The sequence below is a fragment of the Brachypodium distachyon genome, chromosome 1, assembly GCF_000005505.3.
Source record: "Brachypodium distachyon strain Bd21 chromosome 1, Brachypodium_distachyon_v3.0, whole genome shotgun sequence".
NCBI classification, from domain to species: Eukaryota; Viridiplantae; Streptophyta; class Magnoliopsida; order Poales; family Poaceae; genus Brachypodium; species Brachypodium distachyon.
The window spans coordinates 32,043,529-32,059,713 of NC_016131.3; the positions used below are offsets into that span (position 1 = coordinate 32,043,529).

General features: G+C 53.1%; 1 protein-coding gene and 1 long non-coding RNA gene across 2 annotated transcripts; one reads left to right on the top strand and one right to left on the bottom strand.

Moving 5' to 3' along the window:
* Positions 1–219: 219 nt before the first annotated feature.
* On the bottom strand, positions 220–3,270 carry LOC100833555 (protein transport protein SFT2). Its single transcript, XM_014896881.2, has 4 exons — positions 3,004–3,270; positions 2,051–2,315; positions 938–1,042; positions 220–643 (listed from the first exon to the last, which is right to left on the bottom strand). Exons 1-4 carry the CDS (start codon positions 3,201–3,203, stop codon positions 533–535), a joined length of 681 nt encoding a protein of 226 aa, XP_014752367.1. The 5' UTR covers positions 3,204–3,270; the 3' UTR covers positions 220–532.
* Positions 3,271–6,357: 3,087 nt separating this feature from the next.
* On the top strand, positions 6,358–8,364 carry LOC112269991. The gene is made up of 3 exons (XR_002962265.1): positions 6,358–7,442; positions 7,524–8,167; positions 8,244–8,364. It is a non-coding gene; the product is annotated as an uncharacterized LOC112269991 (long non-coding RNA).
* Positions 8,365–16,185: the final 7,821 nt, after the last annotated feature.

Here is a 16,185-nt window from a genome sequence, read left to right on the forward strand (position 1 = left end):
AAGCTGTGGTCCAGTGTAGAGTGTGTGACAGAGTGAGGTGCCACCACAATGTAATGTTGTACTCTACCACAATGTGTTCATAATATTCGTATGGCCTCGCAAATCCAAACTCAGTATCTACATCACAATTCGTGGCGAAAGATATTTGAACTGGATATTTCGGATGCAGTATAGGGCTTTAGTACATTGTTGTCGAATTCCTGGGAAGTCGGCAAGCTGTTGAGTAATGCAAGTTAGAAAGTCAGGCCACACACCAAGTCTCCAAATTTCACAAACTGTTTGACTCAATTAAATTTCCATCACTACTGATTTCCATGATTCGATCCCAGGAACAAGGCTTTTCGATGTTTTCATGGAACCGATGCTATTGGTAAGTTTCTTGTATATGTGTATCAATGGACACAAACTCCACGGTAACCTTCACAGATGCTATCTCTATGTCAAAAACAAAAGTAAATATATAATAGGACTACATGAGGTTTATAATGAATACAGGCTGCGATAGAAGGGTGAGAGCAACTAGCGGGAGAGCTCATCGCCCAAAGCACCTCAGCACCGATGCCACAAGGGCAGATGACAGGAACTTCATTCCAGCAGATCCACCAGGGAAGTATGAGATAGCATAATATGCTAGTGCAAGAATCTGGCAAACAAAAGGGGATTTTTGTTAGCTCAAAGTCAATATAACTTATTGAATGTTCAGTCCTCCAAGACCAGCAGAGACCACTGATGTCATAAACTGCAAAGGCTAGAGTTTTATCAAGTATTTACATGCTACGATTTCATGACCATCATCAAATCTGTTCATGTTGCTACCATCTAGAACGAAGTATGCTTACATTTACATCCATTGAGAGGGACTCATATGTGACGCTCTAAAATAAAGAGAGCAAAAAGATTGGGGGGGGGGGGGGGGGGTGTAATGAAGAATTCTCACCTGAAGACAAGAGAAAAAAACAGAAAGTATGTAGCTATGGAGCACCATTGAAACGTAGATGGTAGCAAACATGCTGCCAAGAAACCCAATGGTGAAGGGCAACCTCTGTGGAAGAAATAAAACAACTTCAGAAAATGTAGCACAGACAGGTTTGTTTTGAGGTAAGACAAAGGGTAAATAAACAACTCAATAAGTTCTTTATAAAACTACTGGAACAAAAACCATGTTATAGAGGCTATATAAAAGCCAAAATGTGCATACTATTTCAATTAAAGCATGTTTGTCATCATCCAAAAACACACCAAGCTTAATACGAAGAATATATTCAGTTAAAGCATGGCTTCAATGAGTAACAACTAAGGAGCAGAGAACAATAAAACAGAATGGTGTATCTTCTAAACTTAAAGACGAATGCAGAATTGCACATTTGATCTTTTTATCAAAAAGCACATGACTAACCATCTCCGAGCACTGCCAAAGCATTTTTCTGCTTTTCACATCTGGATGCACACTCGATGACATGTCAAATTTTAATGCCTCGAGGATATGCCATGTTACAATATAAATTTATTTCTTCAAATAGAGAATATAAAACTCGACCTGCAAAGGGGTAAGCCACCCCCCAGGCATTTGCATTAAGAAGAAGACCTTCTCACGCAGGTCGAGAAACCCCCTAACCCCTGCCCCACACCATACACAGCGGCACCGAAGCCCGTGTGAGAGCGTGCAGGCCTTAGGTCTGTGCTTAAGGGGTGGGGCAGACGAGAGGATTTTTTAACCCCAGCCTGAAATTCGCTCCCACGGGGAGTCGAACTCATTAACCATTACGCCAAGGGCTCGTTTGCCAAACAAAGAGTATTGTTTGATCGTTTCTTGAAAATGCAAGTATAAAGTACTCTCCCAATACAAGTGTTTCCAGGATAGACCTAAGTAATATTTTCAACGAAAGGTCACTGGATAGCAAGAATCTAATATGAACAGTTCAGTGTAAAATATAAATTATCACGATACATAATAGAAACTGTAGAAGTTCTATTGAACAGTGCTTCGCACAATTGATGCCAAAATGGTGCTTATTAGAGGAATCAGTGCACAGGGATAAGGAACTGATACCTCTTTCGAAATCATATGATAGAGCTGATTCTTGGGCCCTTTCAGTGCAAAGAATGATCCAATTATGAAGGCACATCCAATTGTGAAACAGATCGCAAACTTTTGAGGCATTATTACCATGACCGGCAGAAATATCGTGAATGCGATGAAAACTAGGAAAATGCCACTGGCAAGAAAAAGACCAAAATACATGAGAGATTTGCCAGAGGGGACACTGCTTGTTGTGGATTGGAAGCTGGGCAACCCTTTAACACCTTTAGAGACCCTGGACAAATTAGAATGGCAGGGCACCATCAGCAAAAACTAGACATTACAATTTACAAGATTAACTATGGGTTAGGTAAATGGCATATTTATGATGTTCCTCTATGTACTCTTTGAGTCTTTGTAGAGCTGCGGCGATGTTTACCCTTTTGATTTGCTTTAGAGCTAAAGTGGCTTTTGTATGACTCACGAATTGCCAAAACACAGATTCCTGCATTGTTATATACTCCCTCCGTTCCATAAAGATTGGCACGGCTTTGAACTAGCCTTAGTTCAAAGTCGTGTCAATCTTATGGAACGAAGGGAGTACCTACTAAGTAATAAGCAACCCATTCAACATTATCTTGCTCTTGACTGAAGATCCTCAATTACGATTTGAGATCACTGTAGGAAATGAACAGTTGGCTAAGAGTGATCTAATTGGAAAATGCCCAAGGAGCTACACCATCCTACAATATGAGCTCCACTGCAAAACTTTGCTCCAATTCTCCTGACATGTAGCCCTATAGACGCACTCACCGAGGCAATCGCGATTTCACACAGATGCCATCCGAGAACTACTATCTATGCTCGCAATTTCTTCACCGCAACAGCAACTAAGATTAACTTGGGAGAATCCACCACATTCCGACTCACTTGCACAAACCCTAGGAGGAGGGTGGAAAGGCGAGAGAGGGGAGGTTGCTTACACGCCAAAGGTGCCGGCGACACGGTCGTTGGCGGAGCGGACGGCGGCCTCGATGTCGATCCCGAAGCCTCCGCCGGCCTCCTCCTCGGCGGAGCGGGCAGAGGCGTAGGAGTTCCATTCCGCGAGCAGCGACGGCGCCTGGGAGGACGCCGCCGCCGACGACGAGGGCGATGGCCCGGAGCCGGAGAACCACGCCTGCATCTCGGGCCCGCGCCGCCAGAGAGTAGAGACAGCCTACAAAGATGTGTCTGTCTCTGTTGTTTACGACTTGTTATTAAAGTCTGGCTCCTGGGCCTGACAATTAGCACAAGTTTGGTTGCTGCCCAGGTCTGCCCTGCCAAACACTGGTTTTCCAATATTCGGGCTTCCATATGTTTCATGTAGATTCTAAACTCCGAAAGTCTCAAGATGGTCAGATGATCAAACAGATCTCTGTATTTCATAAAAGCATGGTCCTTTATAAGGCCAAAACTCAATTTCAGGTAGGACTGTCTAAGATTAGCACTTAGTAGCTTGTGTTAAGCTTGCACTCGGTTCATACAAAGCTTTGCGAAGGCTCGAGCTTCACTTAACAAAGCTTCTTACCAAAGTGTCGTTGTTCTCGACAACAATTAAACTAAGGGGTGCCAATACTCGATGGCACAAATGCGGGTATAAAAATAGGGCGTATATGTTGGCCTTATAGCGAAGGTCGCCATACACTTGAACAAATTGACACGTCGATATTTTTTGAATAGGTTCGGTCGACCCTGCGGGTGCGACTTAATTCTATGTTAGGAAAGGCTTCGAGGGGGTTGTTAGCCAAGAGTTTGGACCGAGCGGATCTTCCCAAGACACCTTTTAGCGAGAGATTCGTCGGGGCCGCCTCGTACTTGGACCGAACGCGTCTTTCCAAGTATCGAGATTAGCATACCGTCAGAGCTCTAACCTGACGCCTTCTACTTCGAGCCCGTGCCAACCAAGGTTAGCTCGGAGCCTCGAAACTAGAGTCCCCTAGAAGGCTTCCTCGAGGCCGATCGACTTTCAGTCGAAAGCGGCACGCGAGAGTGAACCTTAGAGTGAGCACTCTAGTCCTCTTCCCTTGAGTTTATTCAAGTGAGAGTGAATGGTACATGCCCCCATGAGGAGGTATTTATAGCCTAGGGGTCCATGACAAAAGACCATGGCTACCCTTGAGGGAGAGAGAAAAGTGGGAGCAAAATGGTAAAAATAGCTCCTTAGTCCATATCTTTTGTGTGCACCATGAGAGGGAAGTGAGGGTTGGTCCATGGTTCACCATGGACCAAAAGCCTCATCCCCACACCTTTCTTGTCCCCTAATCTAGCTCATTTGACCCTTTGACCATGGCATGAGATGATTGACTTGTTGACTTGTCTTCCTTTGCCACGTAGGATTGACTGCGCGACGTGAGCGTCTTGAGTCATGCTTGGGAAATGTTGACTTGGTCGTCGCCACGTAGGATTTACGGTCCGGCCCAGATAAGGATTTTATTTTACTACAACAGTAGCCCCCTTGAGCTGGAGGCATTGCGAATGCCTTCGGGTCAACCTTCGATGCGAGACTTTTGATACTTTTTCTCGTTCTTGGATTCATGATCGTGTCTTGGATGGATTCCCTGGCGAGCTTCCTTGTGAGAAACGGAGGTACTTGGTGGTTTTCCTGCAAAGAACAGGAGCCTTGGAGGCGTTTCGGGGAAATTCCATGCCTACGGCGATTTTCTCTGCGAGAAATCGAGTTTCGGGGGGTATTTTAGCAAAAACCGGGACCCTAGGGGCCTCTCTGCGAGAAATCCGGTGTCCCGGAGGACTTTTCTGCAAAAATTAGGGGCCCTACGGGCGTCCCCGAATTTTCCGGGGTCTTATTGGCAATTTCCCTCGAAATCCTGGGTTTTTCTGCAAATCTGCGAAACCGGCCAGCCGCTTGGGCCAGCTAGGCCAGCTTCGCGCGCGAGCGGGCGCGAGTTAGCCGGAGTCTGGGCTAGCTTCAGGCGCGCCATCCTTTTTTTTATAGGCCGGCTTCCTGGGCCACAGTTGGGCTTCGGCCCAGCGGGGCCCGATACCGGTTCGGGTTTAAGTTGCCAGATCGGACGGTGGACGAGGGCTGCTCGCCCTAGATCTGACGGTGGTCGGGCTTCTTCTTCCTTCGTACGGGGAGAAGACCGTTCGGCCTTGCCCTTCTTTTGCAGATGACCATGTCGTCAACGGGAATGACGACGGCGAGGCGAGGACGCGGGGGCCCGGGCACGGAGCGCCCCCTTTCGGCCAGGTCGCTCTTCTTTAGGAAAAAGAGGATGCCTCCCCTCCCCATTTCTCCCTTCCCTTGTCTTGTTCCTTGGTGGGAAGGACGGCGAGGTGTCACCGCACCATTGGTCCGGCCCGGACGCCTAGGGGCTCCGGTGGCCTATAAAATGGAGACCTTGGGCACTGTGGAGCTTCACACCATACTCGTTTGGTTTGCCCGGTGCCGAAGACGCGTTCAACGGCATCCGGCACTCTTTCGAGGGCTTGGTGTAGTAGGGAGCTCTGCAGGGGCATTAGCCACTTCCTAGCAGCAACGGAGGTCGCGTTGGTCATCGAGGCATAGCCGCGGAAGCTCTACATTGTGGAGTCTTCTTGGGGTCGTGGAGCACGCCCGCGGCTGCTCGGAGAGAGGTGTCGATCGTGTCTTCAAGTTTTCCCGGGGGGTCTTCGTCGTCGGTCACGTCCTTCTTGCTCGTGTGAAGGTGAGGGAGCTTCATCGCGTGGGTCTTGGTGCCTTTGGCCGCCGGGGACCCTGGCGGGATTTTGGTTGAACACCCTTGGTGCACCGAGCGGGCGACATGGCCAGGAACATGCCACGAGGTCGCGGGCGTAGTCACAGCGTGCCGAGGCGTGGGCGCGGCGCTGCATAGCTCGGGCACGGTCATGGGCGCGCCAAGGTATCTCTTGGTCAAGGTGCGGGTGCGTCTCGGCATGGCGTAGGCGTGGACATGGCGCAGCAAAGAGCGGGCGCGGCGAGGGCGTGGCTCGGGCACGGTGTTGCCGTCGGCGTGCGCGCGGCAAGGCGTGGGCACGGCCCGGGTATGCGGCGGAAATGCGTAGGCGCGGCGTGGGTGCGGCATGACGAGGGCACGGGCGTGGCACGGCGCGACACGGCAAGGCGCGGGTGCGGGTGCAGGCGCGAGTGCGGCGGGGCGCGGGCACGGGCGCGAGCATGGTGCGGGCTCGGGCGCAGGCGTGAGTGCGGCAAGGCGCGGGTCAAGCATGGCGCGGCGCGAGCGTGGCATGCAGGCATTTCGCCAAACACCCCGCGGGCGAGGACTGCGGCTCTCCTGCTGCCTCTTTTTTTCTTTTCTTTTTGCTGAGCGTAGGTGGGCCGAAAGGCAAGTGGGCCAGCGGCCAGGGGGCTTTCGGCCTTCCCTTCCCTTGCGCGGGCGGAGGATTTTGGCCCAAGGAGCTTGGCTCCCTCCTTTTTTTTGCCGATTCCTTTCGGAATTTTACCACATTTTGCTAATTCTTGGTGGATCTTTTTGCAAGTGAGATGGCAGGACCCGATGTCAAGCGTCCGGTTGGCGAGACGTTGAGGGGGTCTTCCGCGGCGCAGCTTGCGGCGAACCGACCGTCACGGAAGAAGAAGGTCTCCTTCCGCCCTCGTGGTGGCCCTCCCTTGGTTCCGACAGCGCCGGTGGATGGCGGAGGTTGGGCACACGACCACCTTCTCCCTTCGTCGATGAGCCCCGAGGATCTTGCCCAGCTGGAGGAGGCAGGATACTTCCCCAAGGGGGATGGTATCCTGCCCGATGGCGAGGAGGTGAGGCTCGACCAGCGACGGTGTCCGGGATGCATCGTGGCATTCTCGGCTTGGTTCCACGCTGGCCTGTGTGTACCTGTTCACCCCTTCTTGCTGGAGTTTCTGGAGATGTACGGCATCGAGTTGGCCTAGCTTCACCCGTCGACGATCGTGAGGTTGAACATTTTCAGGTGGCTGTGTGACACGGCGCTTCACGAGGAGCCTTCGATGAAGCTTCTACTGTTCTACTTCACCGTGGAGGTGAGGGAGTTGCTCACCCCGGACGGCTTTGCTCTGAGCGTCTTTGGTTCGGTGAACCTGAGGCTTTGTTCCGGTTTTGGGGACGACTTCCTGCTCATGCCGGGGAAGAGCGCGGAGAGGTTGTTCATCAAGTGAGAGTCCTAGTGGTTTCTTCTTCGGGCCTCGAAGACCTGTTTTCGGCACACGGGTGATCTTCCTCAGCACTCTAGGGTCGGTGGCCTTAGGGAGGTGTTTCACCCCGGCGATCCTCGGTCGGCCGACCTTTGGAAGGTGGCCAAGATCAAGGAGGTGTCCGCCGAGAGGAGCTCATGGAGGAGATGGTGATGGCGGGGTGCTTCATGATGAGGAGCCACCCGAGGTCCGAGATTGGGATCCCTCGATCTTTCCGTCCTCCACAGCTCGTCACCGCACGTGAGTGGCACTCTTTCCCCTTTGTCCTTTGATTGTTTTCCCTTGTGAAGCTACTTAACAATTTTGGTTTGTCTTTTTCAGCGACGTTTCCCGAGGAGAGGGCGGCGTTGTGGGCTGCGCAGCTGATAGGTCCGTATGGCAGACCGGAGCACCGCGACTACGAGACCAAGATCAGCGAGGGGGGATGCCACAACATCATCGCGAAGTGCTTCGCGAAGATGGTGCCGATGCGACAGGACCCGAAGCTTGGTCGCCTTCTCCGAATGGGCGATCGCTACTCCCGCTTGGCTACACCGTCGATTTTGGCGGTGGGGTCCAAGTTACGGGACTCTTGCGGGAAGGCGAAGGTGGGAATGGCGGTGCTAGGCTTGGCGGTGCCTGTCGTGCCGGTCCCCAAGATCCCTCGTTCGTCGAGTGGATGCAAGAGGAAGGCTCCCCCGACTCCTTCTCCTTCTCTTGACTACGCCCCGACGGATTCGGCGGATCCCGTCATGGGCGAGTTGAGGCCCCCCCTGAGGGTGACCTTGGACCTGCACATGAAGGGGAAGATTGGACTTGAGAAAGTTCTTCCTCCTTCAAGTCACGAGGTTGAGGCTTTCACTCGCGAGATGGGCTTCAGCTTCGGAGCGACTCAGTGGTAGAGTTGTCGACCGGAACCAACGGTGCGGGCGTCCAAGTGTTCTCCATTGGTCGCGAGCGTCCCGAGGAGGATGGTCCTACCTCGGGTGAGTGCCCTTCTCTTTTAGTCACGTCATTCTTTTTCCGAATGATTTTGACATGATCTCCTTGGTTTGTTTTCAGGTGCGAGGGCCGCGAAATCTGGGGTTCTTGATGGCGAGACCCCAACTCAAGCGAGAGATGGAGCACTCCCGACGACCGAGGATGGAGCGAGAGGCCCTTTCGCGACACTGGAGCTGGTGAGCATTCGTGACGTATCTCCCTTGGTCCTTCGGGTTAGCTTTGTGCTAACTCCCTCTTCTTTGCAGGTGAGGGGTTTGGTCGAGGCCGTGGGTGCCCTTCCTGCTCTCAAGACTCAGGTGGGGGCGCTTTCCGCTGCTTTGGACGTGGAGATGTCCAAGTCTACCCTTGCCTTGAGTGAGTTGGCTTCGGAGAGGGTGCGGCGCGAGGCCGAGCTTTCCCGCGTTTCGGCGGAGCTCGCGTCCGCGGAGACCAGGGCTCGACTTGCTGAGGAGCGCCAGAAGGACGATATTGCGAGGACACGTCGAGTTGAGAAGGACTTGGTGGTGGCCCACCTTGATAGGGAGCATGCCCGTGCGGAGGCTGCTTCCCTCAAAGTGGAGTTGGCGGCAGCGGGTGACGGTCCGATGCTTGCTCCTCGTGCTCGCCCTCCTCCAGATCGTCGTCCTGAGGTGGTTTCGCTTTTACTTGCTCAGGCCACCGAGATTCAGGAGACAATGATTTGCATGAGGAGTGTTCCCCAGCCGGATCTTCCTCCGTGTCGTACGGTGGATGAGGCGAGCAGGGTGCTTACTTTCCAGGTGGAGCTCATTGAGCCTACCGTGAAGAAGTGCCTCCTGAGTACGGGTGCCCGACTTGTTTCGCCGGCAGTTGCGGCGGTCCTGGACGGCGGTGCCGGGATGAGCGGACTTGAGGGTGAGATGTCTCACGGGACGAAGAAGTTTCTGGCGGACCAGTGTGCTCCTCTTCACGCTCAGGCTTGACGCTTCGTGCATTGCCTTGAGCCCGTTCTTCAAGAGGGTGACGGTGAGGTGTGAGTCTCGTCGCCCTCGGAGGTGGTGACGTACCTCAGCTGCTTACTTATGCGATGTTGCATATCTCCACTTTACTTGGCCTCATGGCTAGCATGTTTAGGCTCTTAGTCGTAGAGGTTGTAAGCCAACTTTTTTGTTGTGTTTCATACTTCACTATGTAGTCAACATTATCGGAAATGTTAACTTAGCTCAGCATGTATCTCTCATGTTTCACCATGTAGTCGACATTATCGAAATTGTTAACTTGGCTCAACAGGCGTTTCTTGGAGTACTATATTTCCTTCTTGTGAGGTACTATATTTCCTCAGTTTATATAGCTCGCGATCGTTCGTTATGATTGCACTTTTGTGTTCTCAATTGCTGTCGCCGTTGGGATACGACTCGGCTTCGACGCCTTAGGCCATGGTTACGAGCCATGGGTCCTAGTACCCTTGTGAGGGTTGCTATCGATATGCCGGTAGTGATCCGGTCGTTTCGACCTGCCGTTCGGGAAATTTCATGCGGAATTTTCCCTCTTCGGACTTCAGGAAGCTATGCTTTCCCGCAATTATTATAGAGCCTTATCCCGGTTATTATCATGCATGCCCGTGCGCGACGTCTCGCATACGGGTAGCACGGTTCTCCGATGTAAGTATGCTCATGCATAACTCGCTTATTTACGGTTCTTCTTAAATGCGTTTTAAGGAGCTTCCGGTCCTCGGAGGACTTGGTTCTACTTGGTGGATGGCCTCGAGGAACGCTAGTATGCACCAAGGAACCAGTCGCTAGTAGCGACCTATGTCCACAAACATTTTTTAGAGGATGCTCGGGCCAACGGAGGCCTTTCCGTGTTCCTCCGTGAGCGGCACAGGGGCAGCGGCTCTTTTACGATGATGAGTCGTGTGAGTGTCTCGTGTCACTCTTAATTTTTTCTCAAAGACTTGCTTTATTGATCCTTGCTTCCTTGTCTCAAGGTATGGCCCGATGGGCACTTACAAGTCTTATGTAGACGTGGCCCCATTGGCGCTTACGATCCCTCGAGGTTTCGTAGGGAAAAGGCCGGTTGGGCGCTGATAGTCTCCTTTCGGGAGCGGCAATGATTGCCCTTGAAGGTCCTCCTTAGGCGTAGAAATGCCGGAGCTTGTCACCGTTCCAGGCATGGACAAGGTTTTGTCCTTTCATATTCTCGAGGTGGTATGCACCATTTCCCAATACTTCGGCGATGCGGTATGGTCCTTCCCATCTAGGGTCGAGTTTGCGCTGGAGCTTTGGGTCGACATTCTTTTTCAGCACGAGATCTCCTTGGGAGAAGGCTCGTTCCCGCACCCTTGTGTTGTAGAAGCGTGCGGAGCTTTGCTCGTAGACGGCGTGCCTCATGAAGGCTTTGTCACGAGCTTCTTCCACAAGATCGACGGCCGTCTTGTGATGCTCTTCAGTTTCGATGAAGTCAATTGGGGTGTCTTCTTGGAGCCTTTCGACCCGAGGTGAGCGGAACTCAAACTGGGCGGGAAGAACTGCTTCAGCTCCATACACCAAAGAGAATGGTGTTCGGCCCGTGTAACGGCTTACGGAGGTGCGTATGCCCCAAACCACGCTAGCGAGTTCATCTCCCCATGCTCCCCTTGCTTTGCTAACCGTGTGCTCTATCCTTCGGCGGAGTCCTTGGAGGATCAGTCCATTTGCCCTTTCGCATGCGCCGTTGCTCTTGGGGTAAGCTACGGATGCAAAGTGCAGCTTGATCTCAAGGCATTCACAGAATTTGATGAATTCCGCACAGTCGAGCTGTTTGCCGTTGTCCACGATTAGCTCTCGCGGGACGCCATATCGGCATATGATGTTTTCCCAGGAAAATTTTTGGACGGCCTGTGACGTGATCTTGCCGAGCGGCGCTACTTCTATCCATTTGGAGAAGTAATCAATCGTCACCATGAGGTACTTGCAGCCCCCGTTGCATCGGGGAAAGGCCCGAGAAGGTCCATTCCCCAATGTGCAAATGGCCATGTTATCGGGATGTTCTTCAAGAAAGTCACGAGCGCATGGATTGACTTACCCATTTTTTGGCAAGCTTCGCCTTTCCGCAATATGGTGATTGCGTCTTGCATCATGGTGGGCCAATATAATCCCTGACGGGCTTTTGCCGCGGTGGCTCTTGACGCAAGGTGGTGGCCGCATATTCCTGAGTGGATTTCCATGAGGAGCTCGGCTCCTCGGTCAGCAGTTATGCATTTTAGGATTGCGACCGCTCCTTTCTTGTATAGGATGCCGTCGAGGAGGACGTACATCTTGGCTTTTGTGAGCAGAGTTTTGGCGCTTGGGCCTTTCGCTGCTTTGTCCACCTTGCCTTTCAAGGCACGTATAATCGGTGTCATCCAAGAGGGTGGAGCGTCGATAACCATGCTGGTCTTTGAAGCTTCGTCAAGGAAGTCGGCTTCTTCCTTTATGGACGAGGCGCGAATTACTTCGAAGAATGCACTTTGGAACCGGCCGTTTGGGCTAACCTGTCGGCCGGGTGATTTTCCTCCTCATGGAATGCGTCGCGCCTCCATGCCCAGGAAATACCGTTCCATTTTGCAAATTTCTTCGATATATTTTTTCATCATTTCATCAAGGTATTGATATGACTTGTCCATTTGGTTTATCACCAGTTGTGAGTCTCCTTGGATGAGAAGGCGTCGGACTCCCATGGCCTTGGCCAGCCAAAGCCTGAGAAGTAGCGCCTCATATTCCGCCATATTGTTGGTGGCGTTGAAGTCAAGATGGGCGGCGTACTCCAAGATCTTGCCTTCGAGGCAGATGAGTATTACTCCGGCCCCGACGCCGTCGAGGCGCTTGGAGCCATCGAACCTCATTATCCAATGTGGTTCGGGGGGCTCGATCTTGGACGCAATTTCTTCGAGCGGGGTCAGTGGAGTATGCCACTCGGCCACAAATTCAGCCAGGACTTGGGATTTTATGGCCGTTCTCGCTGTGAGTTCTAGGGAGAAGGGGGCCAATTCCGTTGCCCATTTGGCGATTCTTCCGGTGGCCTCCTTATTGCCGAAGACTTCCTTGAGTGGGAAGGTAGTTGGCACCATGATGGTGTGGCCCATGAAGTAATGACGTAGTTTTCGAGCGGCCATGAGGAGGGCGTATGCGATCTTCTCGATCTGAGTGTATCGACCCTTTGCTCCTCCCATGGCTTCGCTCACGTAATATACCGGGCATTGTGACCCGTCTTCTTCCTTCACGAGTGCTGCGCTTACAACGACTGGGGTCGCGGCAAGGTACAGGAGCAAAGGCTCCCCCTGCTTTGGGCTCGTGAGAAGCGGAGGGGTCGACAAATAGGTCTTGAGCTCTTCGAAGGCCCTTTGAGCTTCGTCGGTCCACTCAAAATTGTCGAGGCTTCTCAAGGCTTTGAATAAAGGAAGACCCTTCTCGGCTGACCGGGCGACGAATCGCCCCAGGGCCGCCATTTTTCCCGCTAGGCGTTGCACATCTTTGACGGAGCGAGGATGCTCCATCTCCATGATGGCCCGGATTTTCTCTGGGTTGGCCTCGATCCCTCGTTGAGAGACGAGGAAGCCCAAGAGTTTTCCTCCTTGAACTCCGAATACGCAGTTCTCCGGATTGAGCTTCATGCCATACTTGCGGAGGTTGTCGAAGGTTTCTTGCAGGTCCTTGGGATGGGTCTTCGCAATTTAACTTTTGATGACGGCATCGTCAACGGAGACTTCGACGTTCTCCCCGATTGTTCTTTGAGGATGAGGCTGACGAGGTGTTGGAAAGTTGCGCCGGCATTCCTCAAACCAAAAGTCATTCTGCGATCGCAGAAGGTGCCGATGGGAGTGATGAAGCTGGTCTTTTCCTCGTCTTCCTTGGCCATGTGGACTTGGTGATACCCTGAATAGGCGTCCAAGAAGCTCAACCTTTCGCATCCCGCCGTGGAGTCGACCAGTTGGTTGATCCGAGGGAGCGGGTAGTCGTCCTTGGGCACGCCTTGTTCACCGTCGGTAAAGTCGACACACATTCGCCACTTGCCGTTGGCTTTCTTTACCAAGACCGGATTGGCTAACCACTCGGGGTGCCAAACTTCTCGGATGAGACCGGCGTTGGAGAGTTTGGTGATTTCCTGCTTGATGACTTGGTTCGCTCGGTGGAGAGCTTCCGGAGCTTTTGCTTTACGGGAGCTTTGTCGGGTTTCACGGCGAGGCGATGTTCCATGACGTCGTGCGGGACTCCTCCCATGTCGGAAGCTGACCAAGCGAAGAGGTCGGAATTCTTTCGAAACAGGCGACGAGTTCTTCCTCAAGTTTACTTGGGAGGTCGGCCCCAATCTTCACCGTGCGCGTGGCGTCATCTTGGGAGATGCATACTTCCTTGAGTTCTCCTTCAGAGAGGGGCTTAGGGATGTAGCGCTCCGGGTGATTGGTTTCGGATGTCCCCGCGTTCGAAAGCATGTTAATACTCTTGGATGATTCTCCCTTTTCGGCACACTTGGTCTCATGGCAGTAGAGTGTCTTCCTATCGGAAGATTGCTCGCCGCGGACCGTTATCACGCCCTTTGGGCATAGGATCTTCATGCACAAGAAGTTGTGGTGGATGGCGGCACAAAGACGGTTTAGCGTCGTCCTCCCAAGGATGGCGTTAAAGGAGGCCTTCATATCCACCACGTCGAAGCGCACGAGCTCGGTCTGATGATTTGTGGTGTCCCAAGGATGGCACGAAGCCGGTGAGGGGATAAAGAGATGGCTGCAGCAGGCCGTTCTTGTATCCCCCTTGTGGTTCCATCAGCTTCTTCAACGTGCTCAAATATAGGATGTCGGCGGAGCTTCTGCCATCCACAAGAATCTTCTTGAGCTCACAATTGGCAACGATCGCCGTCACAAAGAGGGCATCGTCATGTGGGAAACGTATCCCCTTGGCGTCTTCTTCGGTGAAGGCAATTGGCACGCTCGCCCACTTGGGTGGTGGTGTCGAGGTGAAGGTTCCCACGATGTTGACTTCGCGATCATACTCCTTGCGTTGCCGCTTTGATCCCCGTCCCGTGGCGGAGCCCCCGAGTATCACTCCGACGTGATGAGCGGGTTCCTGGAATGAGAGGTTATCCTCTTTGGGTGCTGGGTCAAGGACAAGGATGTTGGCGGGGCGTGGAGCCTCGGCGCTCTTCTCATCCTTGCGCTGGGCTTGCATTCGTGCCTGGAACTCTTCGCGAGCCGCGATGAGAGTGTTGCACTCTTCGGTGTTGTGGCTTGCCAGAGTTATGGATGAGGCATCTCCTAGTTCCTCCCTCGGCGGGGCGAGGTGGCTTCTTGGGTTGCCAAGTCTTTTGGGATGGTGCTTGTCCTTCAACAGCGAAGATCTTCCGGGCTTGGTCGCCGGGGGCCTTTTTCCCCCACCTCCTCTTCTTCTTGGAGGACGAAGTGGGCGCAGGGGGTTGTCGGGCGAGGGAGCTCCTTCGAGAGAGGCGCGCGGCGCGTCTTTTTTGGTGATGTCCCCATCTTCGCCCCGGGCGTATTCTTGAAAGATTCGATAGAACTCCTCGGTCGTCTCTGGCGGGTTACGACTTAGGGCCCGATTCACTTCTCCTTGGAGAAGGCCTTGCATGCATGCGTCGATCACGATGGTCGACGACGGGTTGGCGATTTGGCTTCGCACTTTCGCAAAACGATGGAAGAAGCTTCGGAGAGATTTCCCCGGCTTTTATTTCACGGCATATACCTCGTGAGCCTGCACGGGTTCTTTGAAGTTTCCTTGAAAGTTGGCGATAAAGACTTCTTGGAGGCGCTCCCACGAGTGAATGGAGTTTTTCCGCAGGTTATAAAATCAAGTTTGCGCCATCCCGGTGAACGCGAGCGGAAAGATGTTGCACATCTCGATGGGTCCTCCCCTGACAACCTGTATCGCGGTGGAGTAGACATTCAAGAATTGAAGAGGATTCGATTCCCCGTCGTACGGCCGTATGGTAGGCGGATTGAACCTTGGCGGGAAAGGCCCGTCTTGGATCTCCCGCGTGAGCGGGTTGCAAGTCGGCCGATTCTTTTGGTTCCTTTGGTGGCGAGGTCCTCCCTCGTCGCTTTCGTCGCTAGAGGGGTCGCTTGGAGAGTGATCTTGGCGTTTTCTTGGAGGGTCGGAGCGTCGAAGAGAATTCCTTTCGCCGCCGACACAGGCTCCGGATTCCGCCACTTGCTCATTCCCCTGCACGCCGGGGTCTCGTTCCCTGCGAGGAGCAGCTTGAGGTGGTACCTGGTTGCCACCTTGCTCGACCCCGACAGGGGGAGCAAGGGGCGCTTGCGGGGCACTCGCAAAGCGAGGTTGATGTTGAGCGTGTGCGATTTGGAGAGCGCCTTGCGGCGGAAGCCCCCAATAAGGATGATACCAAGGAGCTACATGGGCGATCGTGGCGAGCGCCAGTGGAGGTAATCCCGGGTTGGAGGGGTCATAAGCTGGGACTCCTTGCTTTTCCGACGTGGATCCTTTTGACGCCACATTGTTTCCTCTTGTAGGTTCCGAGGGAAGGGCCACTACCGGTTGTAGGGAAGGTGGCGCGAAGCCCATCGAGCGAGGCATGCCGAGTTCCGTATCCCCTGCGGAGGCGGCAACCGTAGGCAACTCGCCGATCCTTGCCACCACGTTGGTGAGTGTCGAGGGACCGCCTATGACGGTTTCAAGCACCTCGGTTCCTCCCGGGACGGCCGGTAGCGAAGGGGCGACCGCGACTTCCGTCGTGGCGACCATGCTTGTGGCGACGTCCGGATTGGTGAGGATTCCTTCTTCCTCGGGAGCTCCCGAGTCACTTGCTTTCTTCGTTTGCAACCGTGTAGACTTCGCGACAAGTTGGGGACCCGATGAAGTAGGCTTCGTCGGGGCCATTAAATCTTCAATTGCGGCGAGGGTTCCCCACGGTCGGCGCCACTATTGTTATTCTCGACAACAATTAGAGTAAGCGGTGCCAATGCTCGATTGCACAAGTGCGGGTATAAAAATAGGGCGTGTACGCCGGCCTTATAGTGAAGGTCGCCGTACACTTGGATAAGTTGACACGTCGATATTTT